The 15,134-nt window shown below is 62.7% G+C and overlaps 1 protein-coding gene across 3 annotated transcripts in view; it reads left to right on the top strand.

Moving 5' to 3' along the window:
• The window catches only part of TBC1D2B (TBC1 domain family member 2B), a 71,606-nt gene that overhangs the window by 42,952 nt on the left and 13,520 nt on the right, over nucleotides 1-15,134 (top strand). For all 3 annotated transcript variants that reach the window (XM_047101115.1, XM_047101116.1, XM_047101117.1), the window contains exons 5-9: nucleotides 1,443-1,669; nucleotides 2,234-2,617; nucleotides 8,944-9,054; nucleotides 9,882-10,075; nucleotides 12,526-13,020. In XM_047101115.1, coding sequence (XP_046957071.1) covers nucleotides 1,443-1,669; nucleotides 2,234-2,617; nucleotides 8,944-9,054; nucleotides 9,882-10,075; nucleotides 12,526-13,020 — 1,411 coding nt within the window. The remainder of the gene's footprint in view (nucleotides 1-1,442; nucleotides 1,670-2,233; nucleotides 2,618-8,943; nucleotides 9,055-9,881; nucleotides 10,076-12,525; nucleotides 13,021-15,134) is intronic.

Raw genomic sequence — 15,134 nt, forward strand, 5'->3', positions numbered from 1 at the left:
TCATCCCAACAAGTGTCCCCTTAATGCCCATCCCCCATCCAACCCCCCCCCCCACCCCGAGAACCCTTGGTTTATTCTCTGTATTTAAGAGTCTCTTAGGGTTTGCTAAGTGGACTTTCTAAAAAAAAAATTTTTTAACGTTTATTTTTTTGAGAGAGAGCAAGCGGGGGAGGGGCAGAGAGAGGGAGACACAGACTCTAAAGCAGCTCCAGGCTCCAAGCTGTCAGCACAGAGCCCGACAGGGGGCTCGAACTCCCAAACTGTGAGATCACGACCTGAGCCCAAGTTGGATGCCCAACTGACTGAGCCACCCAGGCGCCCCTGCTAAGTGGACTTTTTAATCGAAAGCGTAACACACACAAAGTTCCCTGATTGCAAATGAGTACTCAGCGGATTTTCCCTGTGAGCACACACTTCGACAGGACAAGACCGGACCCACCCAGTCACTGGCCTCTCCCAGGGTGGCCCCTGTCCCAAAACAGCAGGGAGTCAGGGCCTTGTTTCCTAGCTTTAAGGGACCTACGTGGTTTGTACTATTTCACATTGCCTCCTTATAGCTTGAATATGTATTTGAATCCATTGATGCAGAAATGTATTTGGGTCCTTTAGTATTTTTAAGTACCCATTTTTTTAAAAACTTATTTTGAGAGAGTGTGAGCGGGGGAGGGGCAGAGAAAGAGGGAGACACAGAATCTGAAGCAGCTCCAGGCTCCGAGCTGTCGGCACAGAGCCCGACGTGGGGCTCGAACCCACGAACTGCGAGTTCATGACCTGAGCTCAACCGACTGAGCCCCCCAGGCGCCCCTTTAAATACCCTTTTTTTTTTTTTAAGAAAGAGAAGGTAGTCATGCTCTAAAGCATGTGTTCACAATTAAGAAAACGTACATTTAGGGAGGGGTTTTGTCTTGTTTTTATTTTGCTGGGAACAGATGAGCAAAAGGAAGCCAGGGATCCCCGAGGTGTGGGAGTCCCACGGGGAACCCGCTGTCTGTGCAGGTGGGGACCCTGCAAGGACTCCGGCACCATGCTCCTCCCTGGCCTGTTCTCTTTCTGTTTGGTCCTAAAAGTGGATGACGTGGGAGAACGGTGACGTGAACTGACCTTTTGGAAAAGGAACTTATGAGTCCTGAGAGAAGGTGCAGGGAAGCCGTGTCATAGACTCGTTAGCGCCACCAGGCCTCATCTTAGAAACTGAGCAAGCAGAGAGAGCGTTTTCTTTAGCAGTGATCATGTGACAAGTGTAGTACGGAAGGGTCCCGCTCCTTGAGTTTAGGCTTGGTTTTCATCAAGGAGGAGTCGGGCGAGAGGCGCCCCCGCCTGTGTCCCCTGCGCGAGGGACACACAGCTTTCTGGAGGATGACGGATGGGAAGCTGATGTGTTTCACCGGACTTCCCAGAATGAGGATTTGTCCTGCACCTAAAACAGTTTTGTTTTTACGTAGGAGGAACCAGCTCAGGATTTCCCTTTGATTTTGGACGTATTCCCTACAAAGGAAAGCGCCCTTTGAGAGACATGATCGGGTCCTACAAGAACCGTCACGTCAGTGGTGACCCTTCCGCCGAGGGGCCGCAGAGCAGTGGCGGCGTCAGCAAGCCGGCTCCCGAAACGCAGTTGCAGAGCCAGCAGGAGGAGCTGGAGCGGCTGAAGAAGGACCTGTCCAGTCAGAAGGTGACTTCCCTTCTGCGCATGTGTGTCCCCCCACATCGGCCGCCGGGACCAGAGGGGCAAAGCCTGGCTTTCGTGGGTCTCTGGATGTTTTGTTCCCCGGGGGGGGCTCCCCTCGGGGTGTTACGTTGTGGGCACTCTGGTGCCCCAGGTCACGCGTTCAGACACGAGTACATCAGTCTCTCTCGACACGGCGCTGGCCCAGAGTCCCTTCCCGGTGGGAACAGTCTCCACGTGCTGTCAGACAACACCGTTTCTTCCGAAACTGAGCGCGCTTGATTGCTCCGACCGGAGCTGAGGCTTAAGGTGTTAGAGCCCCGTTTTCTAAACACCGATGTGCGCTCACTGGGACCTGCTGCTGGTCACAGTTCGCGTGTTTGTTTCCTGTTTCCTATTACCGTTCTCTGCAGACAGGCTCCGCCGGCTAACGTCTCTTCCTCCCTGTTTCCGAGACCCCTCGAGAGGAGGTTCGCTACTAACACGCTCCCAGCGGGGTTTCCGCATTCCCTCCGCCCCGCCTTGCCCCCTGCACCTGTTCACGGTCCCCGCTCTCCCCTCCGGCTCCAGGAGCTTGTGCGGCTGCTGCAGCAGACGGTCCGGTCGTCCCAGTATGACAAGTACTTCGCCAGCAGCCGGCTCTCCGAGGGGGTCCCGAAGGACGCGCTCGACCTTCTGCACCGCAAGGACGACCAGATCCTGGGCCTCAGCGGCCAGCTGGAGAGGCTCACCCTGGAGAGGGAGAGTCTGCAGCAGGAAGTGAGGACGCTCAAGGGCAAGGTGGGCGAGCTCAGCGAGCAGCTGGGGATGCTGGTGGAGACCATCCAGGCCAAGGACGAGGTCATCATGAAGCTCTCGCGCCAGCTCAGCGAGAGCGAGGACAGTACGTCATCCCCCACGGGGGTGCCCGGCTCCCCCGCCGGCAGGGAGCAGCCGGAGCTGGACAGGCTGAAAGTAAGTGGGGTGTGGGCTCCGGCTGCTGGGCGGGGCTCAGACGGGCGGTGCGGGCGGCCCCTCGATGTCGCGCAGGGGTGCCGGCCTCAGTGCCTGGTGGGGGAGCGGAGCGTGGGGTCGGCTGCCCCACAGGCCCGCTCGGAGCCGGCGCCCCTGTGGCCACGCTGGCCCTGGGGAGGGCGCTGCTTCCTGAGCACGTTGGGTCTCTGGGTCGTCCCCAGGATGCGGACCCGTTGGCAGGTCGGGGGAGCGCGCTGCTGTGGGAGGCAGGGGTGAGGCAGGGGTGGTCTCCGTGCCTGCGGAGGGGCCTGCCAGCCCGCCCCCCCCCGCCCCCCCGCCAGGAGAGCTGAGGGCCCGTGGTCTGTCCGTCAGGCCCCGCAGGGACCCTGGGTGTAGTCCAGTCGACCCCACGCGGGTCTCCAGCCGCAGGTGTGTCCCGTCCCCAACACGCTCCTCACCTGGCTACCCTCGTTGTGTAGACGCCTTGGCACCGAGGGTGTTTGGCCCCTGACTGTAGTGTATCCTCGGAGGCCAAGGTCCGCCACCTTGAGGTTGTCGGCGAGGCCCCGCTGTGTGCCCGGGAGCGCCTGCCCCCGCCAGTGCAGAGGATGGCAAGTGGCAGGCGTGGCGGCGGGGCGGGGGGGGGGGGGTCTCTCAGAGAACCCTAAAACAGGACTTAACACTGGGCTGAAGCAGCATCGCTGGGACACGTGCAGGGCCTCCGTAGTGACGGCTTCTCGGCGACACGTCTCAGGCAGCGTTGCCAGTGGGCCGGCCTTGCTTGCGCACACGGCCTGGAACGTGCCCGACCCGCGCCGCGCGGGTGATGTGCGTTTCACGCCACCTTGTTCAACGTGGACTGGAGTTGACGTTTTGTGAGCGTGCCTGTGTTGGCAGCGCCTGCCTGCCGGCCCCGCCGAGCATGCTCTGTGGGGACACACGCGGGCCCAGCCAGAGCACGTGCGGGATGGAGCGGCTTGTCCTGTGTCCACGCAGCTCCCTGTGGGGACCCACAGAGTTGATCCGGGTTAGGTTTCTCGCCCTTATTTACTCTCTCGTTTCTGTGGTACGGTGGGCAGGCTGGTTTCGGTCACCTGGTGATTTCGTGACCTTTTCCTCCAACATTTGTCCCCAGTTTTTGAAGCCTGTGGCTCCAAAGTCCACGAGAGCTCAAGAAGGAGGAAGGTTCTCTGGAGCCTCTGTGTGGCCCTGGGGTCCAGGCGGGATGGTCGGCCACCAGCGCCACACGCTCGCCCCCGTGCTGGCTCTCCACGTCCACACCCTCACCCCTGTGCTCGCTCTCCAGCCCCACACGCTTACCCCTGTACTGGCTCTCCAGTTCCAAACCCTCACCCCTGCGCTGCCTCTCCAGTTCCATACCCTCATCCCTGCACTGGCTCGCTGGCCCCACACGCTCACCCCTACGTTGGCTCTCCGGCCCCACACCCTCACCCCTGTGCTGGTGCTCCAGCCTCACATTCTCACCCCTGTGCTGGCTCTCCAGCCCCACACCCTCACCCCTGTGCTGGTTCTCCAGCCCAGCACGATCACTCCTGCGCTGGCTCTCCGGCCCCACACGCTCACCCCTGCACTGGCTCCTTGGCCCCACACGCTCACCCCTGTGCTGGCTCTCCGGCCCCACACCCTCACCCCTGTGCTGGCTCTCCAGCCCCACACCCTCACCCCTGTGCTGGCTCTCCAGCCCCACACCCTCACCCCTGTGCTGGTTCTCCAGCCCAACATGATCACTCCTGCGCTGGCTCTCCGGCCCCACACGCTCACCCCTGCACTGGCTCCTTGGCCCCACACGCTCACCCCTGCGCTGGCTCCTTGGCCCCACACGCTCACCCCTACGTTGGCTCTCCGGCCCCACACCCTCACCCCTGTGCTGGTGCTCCAGCCTCACATTCTCACCCCTGTGCTGGCTCTCCAGCCCCACACCCTCACCCCTGTGCTGGTTCTCCAGCCCAACATGATCACTCCTGCGCTGGCTCTCCGGCCCCACACGCTCACCCCTGTACTGGCTCTCCAGCCCCACACCCTCACCCCTGCGCTGGCTCTCCGGCCCCACACGCTGTCCCGTACGCTGGCTCTCCGGCCCCACACCCTCACCCCTGTGCTGGCTCTCCAGCCCCACATGCTCACCCCTCCGCTGGCTCTCCAGTCCTACATGCTCACCCTCACCCCTGCACTGGCTCCCTGGCCCCACACGCTCTCCCCTGCGCTGGCTCTCCGGCCCCACACCCTCTCCCCTGCGCTGGCTCTCCGGCCCCACATGCTGTCCCCTACGCTGGCTCTCCGGCCCCACACCCTCACCCCTGTGCTGGCTCTCCAGCCCCACACCCTCACCCCTGCGCTGGCTCTCCGGCCCCACACCCTCACCCCTGCGCTGGCTCTCCAGTTCCATACCCTCACCCCTGCACTGGCTCTCCGGCCCCACACCCTCTCCCCTGTGCTGGCTCTCCGGCCCCACACGCTCAGCCCTGCCCAGGCTCTCCAGCCTTACACGCTCACCCCTGTGCCAGTTCTCCAGCGTCGCATTCTCACCCCTGTGCTGCCTCTCCAGCCCCACACCCTCACCCCTGTGCTGGCTCTCCAGCCCAACGCGCTTACCCTTGTGCTGGCTCTCCGGCCCCATACCCTCACCCCTGTGCTGGCTCTCCAGCCCCACACTCTTACCCCTGTACTGGCTCTCCAGTTCCAAACCCTCACCCCTGCGCTGGCACTCCGGCCCCACACCCTCTCCCCTGTGCTCGCTCTCCGGCCCCACACGCTCACCCCTGTACTGGCTTTCCAGCCCCACATGCTCACCCCTCCGCTGGCTCTCCAGTCCTACATGCTCACCCTCACCCCTGCACTGGCTCCCTGGCCCCACACGCTCTCCCCTGCGCTGGCTCTCCGGCCCCACACCCTCTCCCCTGCGCTGGCTCTCCGGCCCCACACGCTGTCCCCTACGCTGGCTCTCCGGCCCCACATGCTGTCCCCTACGCTGGCTCTCCAGCCCCACACCCTCACCCCTGCGCTGGCTCTCCGGCCCCACACCCTCACCCCTGCGCTGGCTCTCCAGTTCCATACCCTCACCCCTGCACTGGCTCTCTGGCCCCACATGCTCACCCCTACGCTGGCTCTCCGGCCCCACACCCTCTCCCCTGTGCTGGCTCTCCGGCCCCACACCCTCTCCCCTGTGCTGGCTCTCCGGCCCCACACGCTCAGCCCTGCCCAGGCTCTCCAGCCTTACACGCTCACCCCTGTGCCAGTTCTCCAGCGTCGCATTCTCACCCCTGTGCTGCCTCTCCAGCCCCACACCCTCACCCCTGTGCTGGCTCTCCAGCCCAACGCGCTTACCCTTGTGCTGGCTCTCCGGCCCCATACCCTCACCCCTGTGCTGGCTCTCCAGCCCCACACTCTTACCCCTGTACTGGCTCTCCAGTTCCAAACCCTCACCCCTGCGCTGGCACTCCGGCCCCACACCCTCACCCCTGCACTGGCTCTCCGGCCCCACACCCTCTCCCCTGCGCTGGCTCTCCGGCCCCACACGCTCACCCCTGTACTGGCTTTCCAGCCCCACATGCTCACCCCTCCGCTGGCTCTCCAGTCCTACATGCTCACCCTCACCCCTGCACTGGCTCCCTGGCCCCACACGCTCTCCCCTGCGCTGGCTCTCCGGCCCCACATGCTGTCCCCTACGCTGGCTCTCCGGCCCCACACCCTCACCCCTGTGCTGGCTCTCCAGCCCCACACCCTCACCCCCGTGCTGGTTCTCCAGCCCAACACGCTTACCCTTGTACTGGCTCTCCAGTTCCACACCCTCACCCCCGCTCTGGCTCTCCGGCCCTACACGCTCACCCCTGTGCTGGTTCTTCAGCCTCGCATTCTCACCCCTGTGCTGGCTCTCCAGCCCCACACCCTCTACCCTGCACTGGCTCTCCGGCCCCACACCCTCTCCCCCGTGCTGGCTCTCCGGCTCCACACCCTCTCCCCCGTGCTGGCTCTCCGGCCCCACACCCTCTCCCCTGCGCTGGCTCTCCGGCCCCACACGCTCACCTACGTGGCTCTCCGTGGCACTGCAGGAATTGAACGCAGCGTGAGGGGTTGTGGATGGAAGTAGGGACTTGCTGTCCTCTGTGTCCTCCAGCACTTAATGCTGCGTGGTTCCCACGCTGATTGCTCCCTTTGTCCCCGAGTTAAACGTCCTTGTGGGGGACCGTCTGTGTGTGTCGGCGGCACTCTGTCATGTCACTGTCACCGTCATTTCCGGGTTTCTCAGTCAAGAGTCCGTGTCTGCAGCCCGCAGGTTCGTGCTGTTTGGAACCTGCGGGCTCTTCTCATTGGTCTGATACAGACAGGGTCACTTTCCGGGGTATTTTGAGGAGGGAGTAAACGTTGGTCGTCATATTTCTCCAGCCTAGAATTTAAGGAGTTTATCTTTCTCATGCTTCCTTCCAGACCTTTTCCGTGGCTCCGTAATTCTGTGCCCGGAGCAGGTCGATCCCTGCTTTGTCCGGCACCATAGCCCGGCTCGGCGGGTGCTGTCCTCGCTGTGACTTGGGGCTGCCCGTCCTGTGACCGTGTCCCCATCCCCTTGTGCCGCCCTGTCCTCCTTCCTGCGATTTGCTCCTTCCGCGTGGGCCTTCACGCTTGCGGCCTCGTTCGTTTGTCCGGCCACGCGCCGGGCTCTGCGCTCTGCTGGAAGCGCACGGTGTGTCCCTCCCCACCCCGCCCCCCCGCCCCCGTGGCACCCAGTGTGGCTTGAGAGCAGAGACAGAGGCAGAACCACAGCTGCACTGAGGGTGAGCAGCGGGGAAGAGACGTGGGCCGGCACTCGTGGTGGTGTAGACGCAGCTCTGGAGCCAGACCTGGCCTGCGTTCGAGCCCAGCTGTGGCGCCTGTGAGCCCCCCCACGGCGGGTTGGGCCCCTTCTCTGCCCAGTGTGTTCACCTGAGACCCAGCCCTCCCCTCGGGGGTCTCGCGGGGATCGGGCTCCTGGTGCCTCACGGGGCTTCCCTGCTGTGATCGTCACCGCAGGGAGACCGTCCTTGTGATGAACAGTCAGGCCCTCCCAAGGAAGACACTGTTAGTCTGCTCTCCTGCTGTCACCCACCCCCTTGTGTCACTCGGCCTCGGTCCGTCGGGCTCGGGCACGTGCTGCGCTTGGCCCGGCGCTCCCTCTCCTCCATCTGCCGCCAGCAGCTCTCACCCACCAGGAGGGCGAGACTGAGGCCGCGGAAGGGGATCGGGGCCTTCTGTGGGGCTAGATTTAGGTGTCTCGCGGGCCTGTCATGACATGTGGTCCCACGGACTCAGAAGGTGTGCGTGTATCAGTCAGGCGTGGCCAGTGGCCCGGAGTCCAGCGGCCTGGCTCTCAGAGGCCGGATCCCGGCCCCTAGGCTCCGTCTTCACCTGGGCAGCGGAGACCTGGGGACGGCTGCCCAGCAATTGTCGTGGTGCAGGCAGATCAGGAGTGTCATGCCGACCCATAATCCCTAGCAAGTGCCCCACAAATGTTAGCGATTGAAGGGATCACGGACACGTCATTTTCTGCGGGTTTTAGGCTGGTTATGGGCCGCCAGCCCCACGGCGATGTCCAGCGTGGGGCACGTCTCGGGGAACGGCCCTGGCTTCTGTCCCGTGAGGGTCCAGGAGCCCGCGGCTTCCCTGGCCACTCCCGGCCGGCCCCGGAATTTTCCTGTGGCTGTGGCCAAGGCCGAGGGGCCAGAGCCTCCCTGGGAGCCCCGGCAGAGCGGGAGAAGCACACTGATGAAGGGCTGCGCTCGGCAGCACGTGTCCGGCTCAGGCTTCCTGTCCTCAGGCTTCAAGGCCAGAGCCAAACGTGTCCCCACGTTTGGTAGAGCTTGTCGCCGGCCCGTGAGGCCTCTTAAAACATGGCAGATGCAGCAGACATTAACCATTGGTGAATTTAGGTGAAGGGTATGTTGGGTTCGCTGTACTTCCCTTCCAGCTGGGCCAGAGTTTGACGTCTTCCACGTGGACACGGGAGGGACGTGCTCTCCGGAGCGCCTCACCCGCTGTCAGTTGCAGGTGTGGGTCTCTAGTTGAGGGCGTGTGCGGTGTGCAAAGTGGGTGAGTAAAAATGAGCACCCGCAGAAAGTGTGCTGTCTCTCTGCTTAGGAAAGAATGGAGCGTGAGGGACGTGAGTGCAGGCAGGTGTCTGCACAGAGCGGGGACGTGGGTCCTGGTGGCCGCGGCGGTGGTCGGGGTGTCGGCACTCATTCAGCGGGACCGTTTGATTGCAGGGGCGGAATATTAATCGTGTAGAATAATCAGCCTTCAGCTGGTGTGAATCGACGGGTTTTCTCTTCCAACAGGACAGCCTCCAGGGGTATAAAACCCAGAATAAGTTTCTCAACAAGGAAATTCTGGAGCTCTCGGCGCTGCGGAGAAACGCAGAAAGGAGGGAGCGGGATCTGATGGCCAAGGTGGGTCGGGCGCGGCTCTGTGTCCTGGTGGCGGGGGACTCAAGCCTTCCGGAAGCGGGTGCCCGCAACCCTGTCCTGCTGCCGGTGGGGGTGTGGTCACGACCCCGAATCGTGTCTGAAACGTTGGGAGCGCAGAGTGCTGGGTGCTTGGTCTCATCCGAGGCGCCCTGCTGTGTCCCGTCTGCACGTATAACGGGATTCACAGAACGGCTTAAATCCTATTCTGAGGCCCCCAAATGAAGGCCCTCGGATTGTGATTTTAGCTGTGGTGGGGGTCGATTTCCCACCTGTAAACGGGGAAGGGGGAGAACACCTCGCTGCCAGCCCAATGGTGGCGGTGCGAGAGTCTGATGGCATTGTGGCGGGAAAGGCAGCGTGAACGTGACAGCCGTCACCCCCGTCCCCCGACCTTTGCCTGCGTGTTCTCCTCGGCGTCTGTCTTGTCTGAGGCGGCGGCGGACGGGAGCTGGTCCCAGGCACGGGGCCCTGGGAAAGTGTGGGTGCCACGCGGGCGCCTGCTCACGGCCCACGTGCCAGGGACACGACATGACCTCAGGAACCGGCTCGTGCCCTGGTTCCCGTTGCTCCCTTCGGCCGTCCAGGACCCATGTGGGTGTTGGCATCGGGTCCTTGGTGCCGGAGCCCCGGGAGGGAGGGGACGTGACGGGTGGCCGGTGACATGAATCAATCTCTTGTCCTCCACACGGCCCCCCCCCCCGCCTCTCCTCCTGGTAGCTGGGGGCTTGTCGTTCGCCGGCCGCCGGACGGACCTAAGGGTTGCGCGTCCCGCGTCGGTCGGGACGGAGGTAACCGCCACGTGTCTGTAGTATTCCAGCCTGGAAGCCAAGCTCTGCCAGATAGAAAGCAAATACCTGATTCTGCTGCAAGAAGTGAAGACGCCCGTGTGCTCGGAAGAGCAGGGGCCCTCCCGCGAGGTCATAGCCCAGCTGCTGGAGGACGCTCTGCAGGTGGAGGGCCCCGAGCAGCCGGAGCAGGCATCCGTGAAGCCTCGTCTCGTCAGGTAAAGGCGCTGGCGGGCGGCGGGACCCCCTCCTGAAGCCCCCTGCTGCAGCCACGGCGGCCGTTGACGGGGAGCGGGACACGAGGCCGTGTCCCGGCGAGTGGGCGCCCCGTCCCGAGACACAGCTGCACCCGACGGCATCGTGGCGGGAAAGGCAGCGTGAACATGGCAGCCGTCGCCGCGTCTGAGAGCACGGGGGCCCCCGAGTGGGGAAAACGCTTGGGTGGCCTGGCTCGGCGGCCCAGCTCCCACCGAGGCTCCGACGTGTGCCGCGGACACACTTGGACACGCGCGGCGTCGCACATGTTAGAAAATGGCGGAGTCTGGAAGCCCGTGCCGGCTCTCCCCCTGGGGTCCTTAAGTAGTAGTTTCTGAAAAATGAGATCCGTGAGACGTTGGACACGGAGAAACCTGCAGACTCGGTCCCGTCTCCTCTTGTCTCCTCCGCCGGCCGCACCGGGACGGCCCTGCTGCAGGGGCCTCGCACCTCCCGCCCCGGTGAAGCCTGGTCAGCACGGCCTCCCCGCGTCTGCGCTCAGGCGCGGCACCCGCGCTGCCGAGGCCTGTGCTCCGGGAGCCGTGCGGGCTCGGCGAGGCGGGTGCGTGTACCTTCGTGCCGCACGGGAGGCTGAGGCTCTGGGGGAGACGTGCCGGCCACGGTCATGGTGCCCGGGGGCGAGGACAGGGCCCGCGGACAGCCCCCCGGCCGGCGGCTCTGGAGACACCGTCCTTCCTCCCCCCCTCGTGCGCCGTCGGGCCCTCGCTGTGTCCATCGTACGTGTTCAAACCGCGTGTAACTAGGACGCTGACTGTACGCACGGACTCGTTTTTACTTGATGAAAATTTCAAGCCTACGGAGTGACGGCCAGCAACACCCCACGTGTACCGTCAGCAGTTACCAGTGTTTGGCCGGTCTGGTTTCGTCTTCCCCTCCCCCAAGGTTTTTTCCTGCAGTTACTTTAAGGCAAACGCCACTCGTTTTGTCTTTTCACCTTAAAACACTCCAGGGCGCGTTTCTAACTTCTGACTGATGGCCCTCTTTCGTAAGTGTATCTACTTGGAGAGAGGAAGTGTGTCTGGGTGTGCACATGCGCCAGGGAGGGGCAGAGAGGGAGGGAGAGAGAGGGGATCCCCAGCAGGCTCCACGCTGTCAGCGCAGAGCACGACGCGGGGCTCGAACCCGCGAACCGCGAGATCACGACCTGAGCCAAAATCCAGAGTCAGATGCTCAACCGACCGAGCCACCCAGGCGCCCCTGATGACACTTTTTAATATGCGCATCCCACCACGTTCTGTGTTTTCGCAGCTGCCTGCCCTCAGCGTTAACTTCCTGAAATCGCACAGGGGGATACGTGTGGCTCCTGGCATGTCGTTCTTGCCTCGTGTACCTTCCCGGTAGGGGTGGACGTGTGGTGCCCCGACCTCGGTGTCTTCATTCCTTCCCCTCGTGGTTCCTTCCGTGCTCCCTTTACCAGATGAGGCGGGCGAACACGTGGTTCGTGGGTCTGCCTGTCTGTGTGCGAGCTCCCGTCCCGCCGGGTGTAGACTGGAAGGGGGATCCCCGACCTGCAGGGAACACGGCTGCAGCCGCGCCAGGGCGGGTTTCCGGAGCAGCAGGGCACGGGAGGCCCGCGTGCCGGTTTTCCCGTGGCCGGCCTGGCGGGTCGCCACACGCTTCGCGGCTTCCAACGCCGCACGTAGGCTCCTGCCGGCGGCCGACGTGTCCTGGGCTGCGCTCCTTCCCCGCGGCACATGGTCACGGGATTGTCGGCAGAACGCATTCCCCGGGCCGCCGGGCGTGGCGTTCAGCCCCTGCTTCTGGAGGCCGCTGCGTCCCCGGGCTCCGGCCCCCGCTTCCTTCCGCAGCCGGCGACAGTGGGCCACGCGGCCCCTCTCCTTTGACCCCCACCGTGAAGGGCTCCTGTGCACACGCTGGCCCCTGGAACACCCGGGGTGAGCTCCCCGCCGTGAATGCCTTTTGTGAGGTGACCTCGTCACGGGTGTGAGGCCCTGGGGTTTGACGTCCTTGGGGCCGCTGTCCTGCCTTCCACATCCCTGATATCCACACAGATGTTTTCTCCCTCGTCTTTCCGCTTTTTAAAATGACGCTTTTCCAACACAAAAGTTTCTCGTCCGTCCAGGTGTGACGTACACACACACGCGTGCATCGGCGCGGCCGAATCTCCCAGTAACGCCGGCGTCTTCCCTGTGCTTTCCACACCCTCGGATTCCCTTTTTCTCTTGGTATCAAGAAGAGGTCTAGTCTAACTTGCCCCCGCGCAGACAGCCGGTCGTCCTGACCCCGTTTACGGAGAAGTTCCGTCTCTCCTGGCCGCTCCAGCGCCCGGGCCCTGGTCACGGGGCCACGTGCACGTGGCTGGCGCTCTTTGCCGTCGTGCTGTTTTTGTGGAAGTCACATCATTTTATCTTCCTCCCGTTTTTCTCAACAGCGAGTACGACATCTACGGGTTCAGGACCGTCCCAGAGGACGACGAGGAGGAGAAGCTGGTGGCCAAGGTCCGCGCGCTGGACCTGAAGACGCTGCACCTCACGGAAAACCAGGAAGTGTCCACCGGCGTCAAGTGGGAAAACTACTTCGCGAGCACGATGAACAGGGAGATGGCGTGCTCTCCGGAGCTGAAGAACCTGATCCGGGCGGGCATCCCGCACGAGCACCGTTCCAAGGTGTGGAAGTGGTGCGTGGACCTCCACACCCGGAAGTTCAAGGGCAGCACCGAGCCCGGGTACTTCCAGACGCTGCTCCAGAAGGCGCTGGAGAAGCAGAACCCGGCCTCCAAGCAGATCGAGCTTGACCTGCTGCGGACCCTGCCCAACAACAAGCACTACTCCTGCCCCACCTCGGAGGGCATACAGAAGCTTCGCAACGTCCTGCTGGCCTTCTCCTGGCGGAACCCGGACATCGGCTACTGCCAGGGTCTGAACAGGTGGGTGTCGGCCCCACGCTGCTCCTGCGTGCCCCCCACCGGCCGGGACGGGCCCCTCCCCTGCGGGGAAGTTGCAGTCAGCTAGGTTGAGTGACGCGGTGTCCCCTGGGGCGCCTGCTGGCTCGGTCCCTCGAGCAGCCGACTCTGGATTTCGGCTCGGCTCACCATCTCCCTGTTCGTGAGTTCAGGCCCCGTGTTGGGCTCTGTGCTGACCGCTCAGAACCTGTTCGGGATTCTCTCTCCATCTCTCTCTGCTCCTCCCTCGCTCGGGATCTCTCTCCGTCTCTCTCTTGAATAAAGTTGAAAAAAGTAAAATACGAAGACAACACCACTGCCAAACTCACGTTATCTGAAGCAACTGCGTTTCTTGTTCCGGTTCCTCACGAGGTTCAGGGTTCGACCAGAAGTTTGATCTGACTATACTTTTCAATTATAATTTTATACGATTCTACGCTCATGACGCACGAAGCGGATGCTGGTGGCCATTCCTCGTTCATCCAGCATCTTCGTGAGTTGAGAAGTTGCCCCAGATGGTTCTGCGGCTGGCTGGAACCTGGCACCTGTGGACGAGAGTCTGCGGGTCTCACGCACGTCCCTGCTCCCATAGGCGGAGGACACTGGGAGGCCGCCCACCTCGTCGCTCGTCGTTCGGAGCCGGGCTGGGGCGGGACGAGGCCACCGGAGGCCCCGGGGTCTGCGCCGCAGGGGGCTGCGTGCCGTGGCTGCTTGGCGCCTGGCGTCTGTGGCTGACGTGCTTTCTGCACTCGCTGGCCCCGCGCTCGTCCAGTGATGCTCTGTCCGCGCAGTGGGAGCGGGAGATCCGTCGAGGCGTGAAGAAGCCGTGTGTGCTTGCGTGCGTTAGGAGTTTTGCCATAAGCCAAGGGCACGCGTTGAGTTGTGGATGCTGACGGTTAATTCTGGCCGCTCGCAGGCCCTGACTCCCGCTCTGTGCCAGATACTGACCTCCAGTAAGGGCCGTGTGTTTGTGTCTGAGTGGCCGTGCTGCAGAAGGAAGGTTTCAGCTGGCGTGTTCACACTAGGCAGTTGCCAAGGAAGTCACCTGCCTCTGTGGTGGGGAGGACGGATATGCTGCTGTCTGTGCCCCGAAAGCGATGGATTCGGCTGCCCCTTCGCGCCCCCGTTACAAGAAAAAAAGCTGTAAACAGGATGCTGTGTAAGGAACGGTTTAGTTCTCTTTGAATCCACGATTCATGTGGAACACCCAGTCTAACAGTTTCCAGAAGCCACGACCCTCTGAAGGCCAGCGGATCCCTCCGGCACGCCTGTTTGGGGGCGACGCTGGCGCCCCGTTCGTCTGGCGCTGCCGTGGAACCTCCTCTTCCACAGTAAAACTTCCAGAAAATTGCCCCCATCATCCGCACCCCGTCACCCTTAGGGCCTCTTAACTTTAACCATTTTATTGGGGTTTTCCCCCAAATATTTTACATGTGCCTCCTGAGAACCCAGAACTCGGGTAGAAGAATGTTAGCCTTTGTGAGTGATCCAGGCCTACCTTCTTGAAACTTGGTTAAAGTGACGTCCTGCAGGCTGCGCTGACTGCAGACCCCTGGCCCCGCTCCCCACACCTTTGGGTGCTGTGGACTTGCTGTCTCTCCTGTCCGTCCCTGCCGTGGCCACCTGCCTGCGCCCGTGCGGTCAGGCCTGCCTGAGGCGTCCCCTTCCGCCGACCCCACGTCCCTCGTTTTAAGGTCTTAATTCGAGGTGAACCCATCGTAATTTTACGTGAGGAAGAAAAAGACCGTAACCGGCCTTGGAGAAGTAGGGTTAGGGTTTCCCGTAAGCGAGGCACAGAAGCTGTCAGAGCAGAGGCGCTTGGATTTCAGATGCAGAGAGAAGGGCTTTTTTTCTCGTTGCTTTGTGTCCAGATCCTGCCTGAATGCCTACTGGGAGTCAAGCCTGGGATCACTGGACAGGTCCGTGACTGGGGACAGTGTAACGGCTGAACCCAGGTTTCCTTTACGAGCAAGCTGACCATTGTTCAGGCTCCTGCCCCCACGTGCACGCACACCGTGGCCGCAGCTCCTTCTGAAAGCCCCTCGGAGTGGTTGTCTGTAGCCCATCGTACACTCACCCCTGGACTTTCTGTGCACAAA

Source organism: Lynx rufus, unplaced genomic scaffold, assembly GCF_022079265.1.
Source record: "Lynx rufus isolate CCGP_SWC_20201006 ecotype Redwood Valley unplaced genomic scaffold, mLynRuf1.p SCAF_57, whole genome shotgun sequence".
Lineage (NCBI taxonomy): Eukaryota > Metazoa > Chordata > Mammalia > Carnivora > Felidae > Lynx > Lynx rufus.